The 17,706-nt window shown below is 43.2% G+C and overlaps 1 protein-coding gene across 2 annotated transcripts in view; it reads right to left on the reverse strand.

The window, feature by feature from the left end:
- Positions 1-2,505: 2,505 nt before the first annotated feature.
- The window catches only part of CLRN1 (clarin 1), a 66,467-nt gene continuing 51,266 nt past the window's right edge, over positions 2,506-17,706 (reverse strand). The window contains exons 2-3 of one of the 2 annotated variants that reach the window (XM_044292196.1): positions 11,389-11,568; positions 2,506-3,126 (exon numbers count right to left, since the gene is read on the reverse strand). In XM_044292196.1, the coding sequence (XP_044148131.1) occupies positions 2,861-3,126; positions 11,389-11,568 (446 nt within the window). In that variant the 3' untranslated portion in view covers positions 2,506-2,860. Of the gene's footprint in view, positions 3,166-11,388; positions 11,569-17,706 lie in introns of both variants that reach the window. The other variant, XM_044292195.1, reaches the window with a different exon arrangement.

Consider the following 17,706-nt stretch of genomic DNA (forward strand, 5'->3'; position numbering starts at 1 on the left):
TTGAAGCCCCACCTTGGGCATTTCTAGAATCTCCCAGAATAAAAGTTCATATTCTCACTTTTCCTAATAAATTCTTCACAAAAAGTATATTTGTCCTGTGCTCCCCATCCATTACCAACTGCTGTCAACAGTTTAGCATTGTCAAAACCGCTGAACGATTGTCATTAAAGAGAATCCATCAGGTCTCCTGACATGTCTGAGTTACTTATTTTCTAGAATGAATTGAAGGAGTTACAGATTTGATGCTTCAGAAACTTTATTTTATGGGGAATACAAATATGTATTAAAACAGATAAGTCAGGAGAACAGATAGATTCTGGTAGAAGGGTTTTCTGAGACTGAGACTCTTTTTCATGTCACCAGGCAGGGTGCTGAGGTTAAAGTAATAAAAAAAAAAAATAAAAAAAAAATGCACCTAACACCAGTGCACCTATTACCAGTGCAGAGCACTCTTCTCCATCTCTGTTTCCTAGGAAGTGTCACATGCCATCTAAGTGCCAGATAATGAATGGCTTCAGTGGTGGTGGCAGTTACATGCCTGCACACGTCACCACTAAGACCAATGGTCGACTGGCAGAGGTGACGTATTTCCATGTCACACTTACAGTCCAGTGGGAAGCAGCACATGAGCTGGAGTGCCAGTGACAGGGGAGTCTTCTTTTTTTTAACCCCAGTACCCTGTCTGGCTATAGGAAAAAGGGGTCTCAGTCTTGGAGAAACCCTTTAAAGGGAACCTGTCACCTCTACTATGCTACCATCACTGAGCGTTTCTAAATGTTCATTGTGTTACCCTAAGCATATAAATTACACTTTTCATTTCATTTGCAGACAAATTCAATAAGTATTATGCATTTTTGTACTTCCGGCCTTTTATGCAAATTAACATAAAAGAGTCATATCTTACTTGTGTGACCAGAGAAGAGTCATATTTTCAAGCTTAATTTGCATATGTATCAAATCGGTTTTTATACACAATAAAAGCACACAGAGCTATAGGAACTGGGTATTGCGGATGTGCTAGTGGCCATCTAGCAACCCATGTCCTCAGCTCTATACCCAAAATCCCGGTGGCAGGATTCATGCAAAATAAGCAATTAAGATCATGAACTCCATTTCATTTACATACAGAAAATATGTCATATATATATATATATATATATATATATATATATAGAGGCAGTTTGTGTGTAAATCCTATTTTGCCCTCCTTTTTGGATAAGGCTTAGAAACTCTCTCTAAGGGCTTGTTCACACGGCCATTGTGGGTCCGTTCAGTTCATTGGGGACCGCAATTTGCAGCCCCCAATGCATGGGCAACGTCAGTGCGGCGGCCAGGATGGATCCAGACCCATTTAACTTGAACATGTTCTATTTTTTTGCAGTGCGGGGGCATGGACAGAAGCACCACGGAAGCACTCCATAGTGCTTCCGTGGGGTTCCGATCCTTGCTTTCGTTCCGCATCTCCGTGATTGCGGACCCGTTCAAGTAAATGGGACCGCATCTGTGATGCGGAGTGCACACGGGCCAGTGCCTGTGTATTGTGGACCTGTCGTATGCGGGCCGCAATGTGGCCACAGGCAGACAACGGCCGTGCGAACAAGCCCTAACCCTGGAGGCACCACATTACTCCACTTTTTGGCCCAATTTACACCAAAATCTAGGGACAGGGTATAGTATATCACTAGTTAACTGCCCTGGATATTTTCAATTATTATGTATTTCTGATGCTAATTCAAGATTATTTTTTTTTAGCGCCATACCAAGTTCTTAAAGGGCTTCTGTCACCCCACTAAACTCATATTTTTTTTTGGGGTACTTATAATCCCTTAACTGCGATATATCTATACATTATGTCTTTAATCATTTCCGTTCAGTAGATAATGCAAAAAACATACTTTTATAATATGCAAATTACCCGTCTACCAGCAAGTAGGGCGGCTACTTGCTGGTAGCAGCCGCAAAAAAACGCCCCCTCCTCCTGTTGATTGACAGGGCCAGCAGCGATCTTCTCCTCCGGCTGGCCCTGTCTGCATTTGAAAAATCGCGCGCCTGTGTTGATTCGGCGCAGGTGCTCTGAGAGAAGGAGGCTCGCCTCCTCAGCACTCCCTCAGTGCGCCTGCGCGGATGATGTCTTCTCTTTCGGTGACCTCATCGGCGCAGGGGCACTGAGGGAGTGCTGAGGAGGCGAGCCTTCTTCTCTCAAAGCGCCTGTGTCGAAACAATGTCGAAATGCTGACAGGGCTGGCCGGAGGAGGAGATCGCGGCTGGCCCTGTCAATCAACAGGAGGAGGGGGGGGGGCGTTTTTTGGCGGCTGCTACCAGCAAGTAGCCGCCCTACTTGCTGGTAGACAGGTAATTTGCATATTATAAAAGTACGTTTTTTGCTAAATCTACTGAACGGAAATGATTAAAACCATAATGTATAGATATATCGCAGGATAGGGATTATAAGTACACAAAAAAAAAAGTTTAGTGGGGTGACAGAAGCCCTTTAATCCCCACTTAGTGAACCCTTCATGGGCATCATATAGGTTTAGCTATTTAATTTCTTTGCAGACATACAGTAAAGTGTTCCCTCAATATCAGGATGGACTGTGATTTTTTTATTTTTACTGATCTGAATGGCCTACATTTGAAATGCAATACAACGGCTTATATTCTCGTAGCACTCAATAGTCTATGTCTGCTCTGCTTTATACATTCCCTTTTCAAGAGCCTCTGCTATTGACAGGGTGACATGGCAGCAGGGATCAGAAGGTTCTGATACTTTGAATGTTTCATTAGAATTTCTCCATAAATGTCCCGTGTAGATCGCAGGGTAGTTTATAAACAGGCTCCTCGTGTCCTCGCAGAACGAAGCTCAGTACATCAGATCAATTGCTCCAGAACTTGCATCAAGCGCCTTTGATTTTGAGAAAGGAAAATCAAAACCAGCTAATCGAATTAGAAAGATGCTTGAAAAATGTACCAGAGTGCAAACCAGGACAATCCAAAATGAAGTCTCAAAGTGTTCGGTCTGAGTCTTAAATAAGAAACCTCCTTCTTTGTAATTAGCTATCTTCTCTGATAAATTATGCATCTTCACTTCAGAGGAGAAGAGGATTAGGACAAGACAGCCGCAGGAACCTGGAATAGAAGAGCATATGTGTAGCAGTGCTAGTAGTACTCACACAGTAAAGGCTCATTCAGACGACCGTTGCCCCTCCGTTGCCGTATTGCGGCCCGCATACGGCGGGTCCGCAATACACGGGTCACCGGCCTTGTGCATTCCGCATCACGGATGCGGACCCATTCACTTGAATGGGTCCGCAAATCCAGAGATGCGGTGCAGAACGGAAGCACGGAACGGAACCCTACGGAAGCACTACGGAGTGCTTCTGTGGGTTCCGTTCCGTGCCTCCGCACCGCAAAAAGATGCTCTATCTTTTTGCAGAACCGACGGATCGCGAACCCCATTCAAGTGAGCGGGATCGTGATCCGCATGCGGCAGCCCCACGGCCGGTGCCCGTGCATTGCAGACCACAGTTTGCGGTCCACAGGACGGGCACGGAGGGGCAACGGTCGTGTGAACAAGCTCTAAGTGTTAACATATTGTACCAGAACAATACTGGTGTGTGAATGTATATACAGTTGCAATAAAAAGTAAGTGAACCCTTTGGAATTACATACCTGGGCTACCTGCATTGATTGCTAATAAATGTGGTCCGACTGTTCTCTAAAGCGCCCTTTACACAGGTTGAGAATCCGCAAGATAATCACTAACGAGTGCTCATAAAAACGCTCGTTATCGATTATCTGGCGGTGTAAGGCTGAGTTCACACAGGCGAGTATCCCGTGCGGGTGCAATGCGGGAGGCGAACGCATTGCACCCGCACTAATTCTGGACCGATTCATTTCTATGGGGCTGTGCACATGAGCGGTGATTTTCACGCATCACTTATGCGTTGCGTGAAAATCGCAGCGTGCTCTATATTGTGCGTTTATCACGTAGAAGTAAATGGGGCTGCGTGAAAATCGCAAGCATCCGCAAGCAAGTGCGGATGCGTTGCGATTTTCACGCACGGTTGCTAGGAGACGATCGGGATGGAGACCCAATCATTATTATTTTCCCTTATAACATGGTTATAAGGGAAAATAATAGCATTCTGAATACAGAATGCATAGTACAATAGCGCTGGAGGGGTTAAAAAAATAAAAATAAAAATTTAACTCACCTTAATTCACTTGATCGCGCAGCCTGGCTTCTCTTCTGTCTTCATCTTAGCTGTGTGCAGTAACAGGACCTGTGGTGACGTCACTCCGGTCATCACATGATCCATCACATGATCTTTTACCATGGTGATGGATCATGTGATGACCGGAGTGACGTCACCACAGGTCCTTTTCCTGCACACAGCAAATAAGAAGACAGAAGATAAGCCGGGCTGCGCGATCAAGTGGATTAAGGTGCGTTAAATTATTTTATTTATTTTTTTAACCCCTCCAGCGCTATTGTACTATGCATTCTGTATCCAGAATGCTATTATTTTCCCTTATAACCATGTTATAAGGGAAAATAATACAATCTACCCAGCACCTAACCCAAACCTGAACTTCTGTGAAGAAGTTTGGGTTTGGGTACCAAACATGCCAATTTTTCTCACGCGCGTGCAAAACGCATTACAATGTTTTGCACTCGCGCAGAAAAATCGCGCATGTTCCCGCAACGCACCCGCACCTTTTCCCGCAACGCCCGTGTGAACTCAGCCTAAAGGTGCTGCCGATTACTCGATGTGCAGGCACCTAAATCGAAGATGTTCCCCCTGATGCTTAATTGACTGAGTCGTCCAGCCCTGACAATCTCACATCTGCGTGGCATCTCCAAGTAGTGGCACGAGCCCATGGGCTCTGCTTATGCTTCAGAAAGTGTAGCAGAATGGCCAGTCGCTGCTCCAGTAGCAAAAGCAGAACTTTTGTGTTTGCACCACTTCTCAGACAAACGGCACAGGCACAAGGTTGTCAGGGCTGGGAAAGATGTCAATCAAGCTACAGCGGGAGCATCGTCAGGTGTAGAACTCAGCTTGATGAGATGAATCGACTCGCTTATCTCTAAGGGCCGCTTCACACGAGCGGATGCCGTGCGTGGCATCCGCTCCGTGAAAGAGTGCCAAGACCCGCTGCAGACTGCAGAGGCACGGAGCAGTAACATGACTGTTAATGCTCCGTGCCTCTCTGTGATCTCTTTACTACGAAATCACAGTTGTCACTGTGATTTCGTAGTAAAGAGATCACAGAGAGGCACGGAGCATTAACAGTCATGTTACTGCTCCGTGCCTCTGCAGTCTGCAGCGGGTCTTGGCACTCTTTCACGGAGCGGATGCCACGCACGGCATCCGCTCGTGTGAAGCGGCCCTAAGGCACAATCCTCTTCAGTAGTGATGAGCGGGAGGTGCCATATTCGATTTCGCGATATTTCGCGAATATTCGAATGAATATTCGTGTTATATTCGTCGAAATTGAATATTCGTAATTATTCTCATTATCGCGAATAATATACGAATATTTTTTTTCGCGTATTGCGATTATTTATCTTGATAGTATAAGGCAACGTTCCTATGCTAATTGACTATGGCTAGGCTAATATGTGTATTTTACGAAATTTCGTGATTTGCTCTAACTTCGTCTCTTAGAATATTACGAATATTCTAAAAGACGAAGTTAGAGCAATATTACGAAATTTCGTAAAATACACATATAGATTGTAATTTAGCTAATATAGTGCTATAATCCCTTTTTTTGCCTCTAATTTTTTTTTGCCTCTTCTGAACTTAAGTTTTGTAAAATATGTACACTATTAAAAATTATTACTATAGCAGTATATTAGCTTAAGTACAATCTATGTGTATTTACGAAATTTCGTAATATTGCTCTAACTTCGTCTTTTAGAATATTCGTAATATTCTAAAAGACGAAGTTAGAGCAATATTAAGAACATTTGCAAAAGCCGAAATTGCGATGCGAGTAATATAATACGAAATAATCGCATGAAGATTTCAACTTAGCACTGCTATATTCCATATTCTAGCCTAGTATGGAATATAGCTGTGCTAACTTAGCACAGCTATATTCCATATTAGGCTAGAATATGGAATATAGCAGTGCTAAATTGAAATCTTCATGCGATTATTTCGTGTTATATTACTCGCATCGCAATTTGCAAAATTTCGGAAAATACACATATAGATTAGATTGTAATTTAGCTAATATGGAATATAGCAGTAAGTTGAAAACGCCACTGACTGGAGCAGCCAGGAAGCCAGGAATCCAAAGGACAGGTAAGAACAACTTTAGAGAAGTGGGAAAGAAAAAAATATAATAATAAAAAAAAAAAAAACGAATATTCGAATTCGCGAATATATAGAACGATATTCTAAATATTCGCGAAATCTCAAAATTGCGATATTCGAGAATAAAATTTGCAATTCGAATATTCGCGCTCAACACTACTCTTCAGGTCATGCCACATTATTTAGATCGGGTTCAAGGGGTCGCCCAGTGGAAACATTTTTTAGCACAGAATGGTGTACTTGATCCTTTCCGACATTTTAATCTAAGTGTAAAACCCAATTTCACCTGGCAATGCCCTCAAAATGCACTAGAGATGGTATTTTTAACACAGAATAGGATATGCCCCTTTATTCTTTGCAGTCTGATTTCAGGGGTCAGTCCCACTGAAATCTGGACTTTTGACAAGTATGCTAATGCGACGCAGACTATTCCCTTGCATGTTCCCTGCACAGTGGGTGGCAAGGAGAAACTTACAAGAAAATGATGGCATAACCTTGTAGTGCGCCAGCACTTTTTAAAGGGAACCTGTCAGCAACTTTTTGGCATAATAAACTAATGCCATGGCACTGCAAGTCACATTACACTGAAATTATTGAAGTCTCCAGTAAAATTCTCAGAAGTGCCATTTTGCATAAATAAGCTTTGACTAAGTACCTGTCTATATGTAATTGAGGTACCTAGGGTCATCCGTGGCATCTCAGAGCAATACCGGAGTCACAGAGTCATTGTTGCAACCCCACCTATCTTACTTTGATTGACATCCCCCTAATTTGGAAACACCAGTTCTAGTGCCGCGGAAGTCTCACTCATGCACACTATAGCCCCTGTACCTGTCACAATCCCTCCCGTGACAGAGGTTAGAAGATCTGAGAGACTTGCATCACATGAGGTTATCTGACAGCCTCTCGGTTTTCACGTTGCAGTGTTGTTGTTGGTATGACCATACCTCTTGCTTCAGGTGTAGCTTGTGGTCATTACTGCTCCCATATTTAGTCTGGACTCACACTTCTTACCATGCGGTTGATATTATCTGCCTGGAGTTGGAAGAGCTGGTGTGTTTTCCTCTTCTGAGTTCCTGCTCATCCATTTTCTATTGAAGATAAGTGTGCTGCCCTTTGTATTTTGTTGTCTCCTTTTGCTTATTGTTTCCTAGGCCTCAGGGAGATGCTGGTTTGTTCATCTGGGAAGGAACTAGTGGTCTCAGACCCAGTCACTACCCCTAGGGCTTTCCAGGGTTTCTAGGGCCTAGGTTTACGGTGTATGAATATTCCCACCTTCAGGATCTATTCATACTGACAGGAGACAGGGCTAGCATTGCATTGCAGCGAGACACCTCAATGATTACAGGTACCTCATTCAGAGAAAAACTTCTTCAGTTTTATTTATTGTTGACATCATTGATTTCAGTGTATTGTGACCTGCAGTGCCATTCCGTTAGCTTCATTTGCCAAAATGTGCCTACTTGTTCGCTTTAAAGGGAGTCTGTCACCAGGAAACTCACTGATAGACCAGACACAGTGTCTTGTAGGACTAGCTCAGCTGAATGTAATGATAACTTTCATTTAGTGATTTGCTGCCTTATTCTGAAGAATAAAGTACTTTTACTCCATATGCAAATGAGCAGTTAAGTGCACTGAGGGTGGACCCAAGCCTCTCTTTGAACCTGTGCCCCTCCTTCTTCCTCTGTCAGCCCCTCCCTCTCCTTAATTGACAGGTCCAGGTTCCTGCACATCATCTTGCCTACCCCTACAAGGCATTGTGCCTGGTCTACCTGTGAATTTTCTGATGACAGATTTCCTTTAGGATGGGGATTCCCTTTTAAATGACTTCCAATTTGTATAGTAGAATGATAAAGACAAAGGACTGTAGTTCAAATTCCCAAAGGCATGTCAGGTAGAAGGTAGGTGTGCATTCGTAACAGATTTTCTATATCTATATTCCATGTACGTATGAATAAGGCTACATTCACATGACCGTATGAATGAGTCTGCATCCGTTCCGTAATTTTGCGGTTGCGGACTCATTCATTTCTATGGGGGCCCCAAAAGATGCGGACAGCACACAGTGTGCTGTCCGCATCCGTTGCTCCGTGCCACAGCCCTGCAAAAAAAATAGAACATGTCCTATTCTTGTCCACAATTACTCATGCACGTGAACATGTTTTCTTTCCCTGTCCGTTCCGTTTTTGTAGCGGACCATATGCGGAACCATTCATATAAATGGGTCTGCAAAAAAATAGGAACTTTCTCCGTGTGCATTGCGTTTCTGTATGTCCGTAAGTCCGCTCCGTAAAAAAATAGAACAGTTTGAGCCATTTTCATCTGAGATTCTTTTTTTAGACAGAAAAAAAAGTACTGCATGCAGGACTTTTTTCCCGTATAAAAAAAAATAAACGATTTTAGACGGAAATGGCTCAAATGGATGACAACTGATGCAACAAGGTCTGTTTTTCCCCCTCTTCTTCTGACGGTTTAGAAGAACGGAAAGCTAAACGGTGATGTGAACTCAGCCTAAGGCCTCATGCACACGACCATATGGCTTTTTCGGTATTTTGCAGTCTGGATGACATCCGTGTGCATTCCGTTTTTTTGCGGAATTGAACAGCTGGCCCCTGATAGAACAGTACTATCCTTATCCGTTATGCGGACAATAATAGGACATGTTCTATCTTTGAACAGAACGGAAGGCATACGGAGTACCTTCCGTTTTTTTTGCAGATCTATTGAAATGAATTGTTCCGTATACAGAAACGCAAAAAACGGAACGTAAACGGAAAGAGGCCTAACTAAATGAATGTGTCTGTAAATATCTTTTCTCAATCCTTGCACCTAAGGCTACTTTCACACTGCCGTTTCTGGGTCCGCCTGTGAGATCCGTTTCAAGGCTCTCACAAGCGGCCCCAAACGGATCAGCTTAGCCCCAAAGCATTCTGAATGGATAAGGATCCGCTCAGAATGCATCAGTTTGGCTCTGTTCAGCCTCCATTCCGCTCTGGAGGCGGACACCAAAACGCAGCTTGCAGGGTTTTGGTGTCCGCCTGGCGATGCGGAGCCAAATGGATCCGTCCTGACTTACAATAAAAAGTCAATGGGGACGGATCCGTTTACATTGACACAAATATGGTGCAATTGTAAATGGATCCGTCCCCCATTGACTTTCAATGTAAGTCAGGACGGATCCGTTTGACTTACACTTAGACTTAAATTTTTTTGGGAGAGAATAATGCAGACAGATCCGTTCTGAACGGATACCAGGGTTTGCATTTATAGGTGCGGATCCGTCTGTGCAGATACCAGACTGATCCGCACCTAACGCAGGTGTGAAAGTAGCCTAACTTAAGGGAATTGTGAATTAACTCTGTATAAGGCCCCTTTCACACGAGCGAGTTTTCCGCGCGGGTGCGATGCGTGACGTGAACGCATAGCACCCGCACTGAATCCTGACCCATTCATTTCAATGGGTCTGTGTACATGAGCGTTGTTTTTCACGCATCACTTGTGCGTTGCGTGAAAATCGCAGCATGTTCTATATTCCTCATAGGCCTCTTTCACACGGGCGTCATATTTTTGGCCCGGATAAGAGGCGTGTGCGTTGCGGGAAAATGCGCGATTTTTCTGCGCGAGTGCAAAACATTGTCATGCGTTTTGCACTCGCGTGAGAAAAATCGCGCATGTTTGGTACCCAAACCTGAACTTCTTCACAGAAGTTCGGGCTTGGGATTGATGTTCTGAAGATTGTATTATTTTTCCTTATAACATGGTTATAAGGGAAAATAATAGCATTCTGAATACAGAATGCATAGTACAATAGTGCTGGAAGGGTTAAAACAAAATAAAAAATGGTTTAACTCACCTTAGTCCACTTGATCGCGGCCCGGCATCTGTCCTTTGTTGAATAGGACCTGTGGTGAGCATTGCAATAATTACAGGACCTTTGATGACGTCACTCCGGTCATCACATGGTATACATCACATAATCTTTTACCATGGTGACGTACCATGTGATGACCGGAGTGACATCATCAAAGGTCCTGTAATTATTGCAATGCTCACCACAGGTCCTATTCAACAAAGGACAGATGCCGGGCCGCGATCAAGTGGACTAAGGTGAGTTAAACCATTTTTTATTTTGTTTTAACCCTTCCAGCACTATTGTACTATGCATTCTGTATTCAGAATGCTATTATTTTCCCTTATAACCATGTTATAAGGGAAAATAATTCAGTGAATGGGTCAGGATTCAGTGCGGGTGCAATGCGTTCACTTCACGCTTCGCATCCGCACGGAAAACTCGCCCGTGTGAAAGGGGCCATAGAAGTGAATGGGGCTGTGTGAAAAACGCATTGCATCCGCAAGCAAATGCGGATGCAATGCGTTTTTTACTGTTGGTTGCTACGAGATGTTTGTAAACCTTCAGTTTTTTTATCACGCGTGTGAAAAACGCATCAAAACGCATTGCACCCTCGCGGAAAAAACGGAACAACAGAAACGCAATCGCAGACAAAACTGAATGACTGAACTTGCTTGCAAAATGGTGCGAGTTTCACTGAACGCATCCTGAACGCATCTGGACCTAATCCGTCACGCTCGTGTGAAAGAGGCCTAAAGGTCCATTCAGACATCCGCGAATGTTTTATGGTCTTCAAATTGCGCACGCGCAAAACACGGATACAGGCTGTGTACGTTACGCATTTTGGGAACCACATATGGCCGGCCCTGTGATAGAAATGCCTATTCTTGTCCACGACTGCGGACAAGAATAGGACATGTTATATCTTTTTTGCAGGGCTGCAGAATGGAACTACGGATGCGGACAGTACACGGTGTGCTGTCCGCATCTTTTGCGGCCCCATTGAAATGAATGGGTCCACACCTGTTCCGTAAAATTGCAGATGTCTGAATGGACCCTAAATTGGAATTATCTAACCAATACTACATAGAAACTGTAATATTTATCCGGTTTGACACTCCTTCACCATACCCCTGAATTCTGGTATACTATAGGTCTATAGTCTACGTGCTCTCTTGACAGCTGGAACACAAGAGCAGATGAATCACTTACATGAAATGAAACACCAGAGGTATAGTCCCACTGGACCATGTAGAGCTTCATATGGTTTTCCGAAGGCGTTGAACATGAAGAAGCCAGTCCCCACCAGAGCGAAGACGATCAGTGCCGTAGTGAATATAACCACGCTGACATGCATGCTGGCAGGAATAACATTCAGCATGTCTGGAAAAACTAAGAAAGAAAAATACATGCGACGTGTTACTTGGAAAGACAAATATGTTATTACTTCTATATGTGGAGATTATACATATCTGTTCAAGAAACATCACAATTATAGATGTCAGAAGGGGCGTAACAATACAGGTGCAAACGCTGCGGTTGTACCCGGGCCCATGACATCTCTTTTCCCTATATGAGGAGACCAGTACTATAGATCAGGCTCATTCACATGTCCTTGTCTGTTTGACATCAATTAAAAAATCCATCCATGTTTCATCTGTGAATCTGTGTGTCCATTTTTTGCCCTCCATGTTTCATCCGTATTCCACGGACACTGCTCAGCTGAAAATTAATTTCTGAGTGGTCAGTGAAGAACGGATCATACATGGATGCCATCCGTGTTGTGTCAGTGATTTTTTCACGGACCCATAGACTTCAATAGGTGTGTTTGTTCCGCATCACAGTGGTACATGTCTCCATAATTTTACCTCTGATCTGCGGTCAGTAATAAAATGCTGCAATGTGAGCAGACACAGTAAAATCAATGAGCATGTGTGCTGTCCATGGAACATTTGGACAGCACATGTTAGTGAAAATGGGAAAGTGAATAAGGCCTAAAGCATGCTTGGTGGGGGCCCTGTTATTAAAGCCCTGGAGCTACAGTTACACCTCTGGATGTCAGTGAATGGACACCTCCAAGAACACCATTTCACCCTAGAAAGATTTTATGAAAAGTTCATAAAAACATAGAAACATAGAATGTGTCGGCAGATAAGAACCGTTTGGTAATATAACAAAACAATAACAAATACAGGTGCACTCTGCAGTCTCACTAAACCCTCAAACTGATTTTAAAATTGAGAGATTAGTCAACATTTCCTACGGTGTAGAACATGTCTAAGCCCGGGCACCACGTCAAGGTTTCTCAAGTAGCCTGAGACCTATATAGATTCCTGGAGGTGTATAAACTCCAATTTAAATGTGCCTGTTTTCCATCTACAGGCCACATTTAGGTGCACCTGTGAGGCCTGGGCCATATCAGTCAGTCTTGAGTGAGGCTCGCAGACTCCTCCCTCCTCCCATTATAAGCATGGCTACATGCTGGAGGTAACTGGTGAGCTGTTTGTGAGTCGGCCTCATGCTCCTGTAATTTGCCCACTGGCTCCTGGTATCGCCCATACGGCTCAGGTAGGAGAGCGTTAGGTCTCGGGCTACTTGAGAAACCTTGACGTGGTGCCCGGGCTTAGACATGTTCTACACCGTAGGACATGTTGACTAATCTCTCAATTTTAAAATCAGTTTGATGGTTTAGTGAGACTGCAGAGTGCACCTGTATTTGTTATTGTTTTGTTATATTGTTATATTGATTATGACATACGCACTTGTTACCTTGTGTGAGATGTCTATTGTGGTACTTGTGGTTCGCCGCGGGCATCCTCCACCGTATGCATTTTGCTGGGGATCGCCATTAGCAACGGGCCACAAGTGCAGGATTTGCTCCCCTGTATATATGCACGACTGCATGTGGGTTTGAGCACCTCCTGCTAATGCCACCCTGTCTTTTTAGTTTGTATATAAGAACCGTTTGGCCCATCTAGTCTGCCCAATATACTGAATACTATGGATAGCCCCTGGCCCTATCTTATATGAAGGATGGCCTTATGCCTATCCCATGCATGCTTAAACTCCTTCACTGTATTTGCAGCTACCACTTCTGCAGGAAGGCTATTCCATGCATCCACTACTCTCTCAGTAAAGTAATACTTCCTGATATTACTTTTAAACTTTTGCCCCTCTAATTTAAAACTATGTCCTCTTGTAGCAGTTTCTCTTCTTCTAAATATTCTCTCCTCTTTTACCTTGTTGGTTCCCTTTATGTATTTAAAAGTTTCTATCACATCCCCTCTGTCTCGTTTTTCTTCTAAGCTATACATGTTAAGGTCCTTTAATCTTTCCTGGTAAGTTTTATCCTGCAATCCATGTGCCAGTTTAGTAGCTCTTCTCTGAACTCTCTCCAAAGTATCAATGTCCTTCTGGAGATATGGTCTCCAGTACTGAGCACAATACTCCAAATGAGGTCTCACTAGTGCTCTGTAGAGCGGCATAAGCACCTCCCTCTTTCTACTGGTAATGCCTCTCCCTATACACCCAAGCATTCTGCTAGCATTTCCTGCTGCTCTATGACATTGATAAAGATATTAAACAATATTCGTCCCAGAAAAGATCCCTCAGGTACCCCACTGGTAACAAGACCCTGGTCTGAATATACTCCATTGACTACAACCCTCTGTTGTCTGTCCCTCAGCCACTGTCTATAGTCCAAGCTCAAAGACTGCAGTTTATTGATAATCCTTCTATGTGGGACAGTATCAAAAGCCTTACTAAAGTCTAGATAAGCCATGTCTACTGCACCTCTGCCATCTATTATTTTAGTCACCCAATCAAAAAGAAAATGTATAAGATTAGTTTGACATGATCTCCCTGAAGTAAACCCATGCTGTTTCTAATCTTTCAATCCATAGGATTTTAGATGTTCCACAATCCTCTCCTTAAGTATGGTTTACATTAATTTCCCCACTATTGATGTCAGGCTTACTGGCCTATAGTTGCCCGATTCCTCCCTACTACCTTTCTTGTGAATGGGCACAGCATGTGCCAATTTCCAATCTTTTCGGACGACTCCTGTTACCAGTGATTGGTTAAATAAATCTGTTAATGGTTTTGCTAGTTCACCGCTGAGCTCTTTTAATAGCTTTGGGTGTATCCCATCAGGCCCCTGTGACTTATTTGTATTAATTTTAGACAGCTGACTTAGAACCTCTTCCTCTGTAAAGACACATGCATCAAAAGATTCATTAATCTTCCTTCCTAACTGAGGTCCTTTTCCTTCATTTTCTTTTGTAAAAACTGAACAGAAGTATTCATTGAGGCAGTCAGCTAGTTCTTTATCTTCTTCCATATACCTTTCTTCTTATGTTTTTAATTTGGTAATTCCTTGTTTTAGTTTCCTTTTTTCATTTATGTATCTGAAGAATGTCTTATCACCTTTTTTCACTGACTGAGCTAATTTCTCTTCTGCCTGGGCTTCAGAAGCTTTTTTAACTTGTTTGGCCTCTGTTATAAATTTCCCTGTCATCCTCGTTTTTTTTATTTTTATAATTACTAAATGCTATGTTTTTGTTTTTAATGATTTTGGCCACTTCTGCTGAGTACCACAGTGGTCTCTTCCTTTTTTTGCTTTTACTGACAAGCATAATGCAATTTTCTGTTGCTTCTGTTGCCACTTTTAATTAGTCCCATTTCTCCTGGACTCCATTGAAACTGTTCCAATCTGATAGGGACTCGTATACCACTAATCTAATTAATTTCCAGAGCATCTCCTACGAGTGGTCAGTGAAGAACGGATCAAACATGGATGCCATCTGTGTTGTGTCAGTGATTTTTCACGGACCCATAGACTTCAATAGGCGTGTTTGTTCCGCATCACAGTGGTACATGTCTCCATAATTTTACCTCTGATCTGCGGTCAGTAAAATAATACTGCAATATGAGCAGACACATTAAAATCAATGAGCATGTGTGCTGTCCATGGAACATTTGGACAGCACATGTTAGTGAAAAGGGGAATGTGAATAAGGCCTAAAGCATGCTTGGTGGGGGCCCTGTTATTGAAGCCCTGGAGCTACAGTTACACCTCTGGATGTCAGTGAATGGACACCTCCAAGAACAACAAAATCATCATTGGAAATCAGACTATGGGACCATTTCACCCTAGAAAGATTTGATGAAAAGTTTAGTCCCCATGCAGCATACCCATAAACAATTTACTATTATTTACTGTACCACAGGTTTTTCATGCATTCTTTGTTTTCTAGAAGTAAAACGTGTGTTTTCAGAGCATTTCACATACAATTACCATGAAGACAAAAGACACACCAAAAAAATGTTAAGGCGCTGTTCACATTCTGTATTTTCCTTCCATTAGGGTTATTGGGTGTATTCCCTAATGTATACTTCCTATGGACGGCTGTGATATATACCACTGCATAGGTGGAATACTCCATCCATTGACTCCCATTCTAAAAAAAATTATACTATGCAGTATACAGTTATTTCCTGTAAGTGTAGAAATTATTTAAATGGGTTGCCCGGGGGTTGGGATGGGGAAGGGGAGGGGAAATAATTTAAAAACAGCTCAGAGTGGTATAGAAATAAGTGATCTTCACCCTCAAAGATCCCTGCTGCTCCTGCCCTGATGCCTACTGGGTTCTCGCTGGTCTCTGCTTCCTGCTCTGCTCTTGACAGCTCATCCTGGACACAGATCAGTTAGGCTGAGTTCACACGAGCGTGTCCGGATAAGGTCCGGATGCGTTGCGGCAAACCCGCGCGAGTAGGTACCCAACTGCAGTCAGTTTTGACTGCGATTGCGTTCCGTTGTTCAGTTTTTATCGTGCGGGTGCAATGCGTTTTGCACGCGCGTGATAAAAGACTGTGGTACCCAGACCCGAACTTCTTCACTGAAGTTCAGGTTTGGGTTAGGTGGTGTGTAGATGTTATTATTTTCCCTTATAACCACGGTGATGGACCATGTGATTGGACCATGTGATGTGATGTCACCACAGGTCCTTTAGCTGGCAGCTCATGATTAAAGAAGTAAGAAGAGACCGGCAGCTATGCGATCAAGAGGAGAAGGTGAGTTAATTATTTTTAATTTTTTAACCCTCAATTGACCTTCTACTAAGCATTCTGTATTAAAGAATGCTATTATTTTCCGTTATAACCATGTTATAAGGGAAAATAATACAGTGAATAGACTGTCATCTTAGCAACCATGCGTGAAAATCGCACCACATCCGCACTTGATTGCGGATGCTTGCGATTTTCACTCAGCCCCATTCACTTTTATGGGGCCTGCGTTGCGTGATAAACGCACAATATAAAGCATGCTGCGATTTTCACGCAACGCATAAGTGAAAATCACCGCTCATGTGCACAGCCCCATAGAAGTGAATGGTGATTCAGTGTGGGTGCAATGCGTTCACCTCACGCATTGCACCCGCGCGGAAATCTCACCAGTTTGACTGGAGAAAAAAATACTGCATGCAAAAATAACTGATCTCTGACAGAAGTGACAAAAACTGATGCAAACTGAACATAACTGATGCTCAAAATATCAGACACATTTTTCTTCTATTCTGACGGAAAGCTAAACGGTCATGTGCACCCAACATAAGGGCTCATTCACACGGCCGTAGTCTTAGGCCTCTTGCACACAAACTTTTTTTTCCCCGTTTACGTTCCGTTTTTTGCATTCCGTATACGGACCGTATATGGAACCATTCATTTCAATGGATCTGCAAAAAATGAACAGAAGGTACTCCGTATAATTTCCATTTCTGTATTTCCGTTTTTCCGTTCTAAGATAGAACATGTCCTATTATTGTCCGCATAAGGCTCCATTCACACGTCCGTGATGTGTTGCGGACCTGCAAATTGCCCGGCACCCCCATAGAAATGCCTATTCTTGTCCGCAAGCTGCGGACAAGAATAGGACATGTTCTATCTTTTGCGGAGCTGCGGACCCAAAGATCGGGGCTGCGCTCCGCAATTGCGGATGCAGACAGCACACTGTGTGCTGTCCGCATCCATTCCGTCCCCATAGAGAATGAATGGGTCCGCATCCGTTCCGCAAAATTGCAGAACGGATGCGGACACATTCTGCGGACGTGTGAATGGAGCCTTACGGACAAGGATAGTACTGTTCTAACAGTTTCCAGCTGTTCCGTTCCGCAAAAAACAGAATGCACACAGATGTCATCTTGATTTTTTGCGGATCAGTTTTTTGCAGACCGCAAAATACTAAAAAAGCCATACAGTCGTGTGCAAGAGGCTACATGCACAACCGTATGTGTTTCGCGGTCCGAAAATTGCGGATCCGCAAAAATAAAATGGATGAAGTCTGTATGGCATCTGTTTTTTTTGGGCGGATCCATTGTATATGCCTATCCTTGTCCACAAAACAGACAAGAATAGGACATGCTCTATTTTTTTGCGGAATGGAACCATGGACAACGGACGCGGAAAACAAACTGTTGACTATCCGCATTTTTTAACAGCTCCATAGAAATGAATGGCTCTGCATCCTATCCA

Source organism: Bufo gargarizans, chromosome 4, assembly GCF_014858855.1.
Source record: "Bufo gargarizans isolate SCDJY-AF-19 chromosome 4, ASM1485885v1, whole genome shotgun sequence".
Lineage (NCBI taxonomy): Eukaryota > Metazoa > Chordata > Amphibia > Anura > Bufonidae > Bufo > Bufo gargarizans.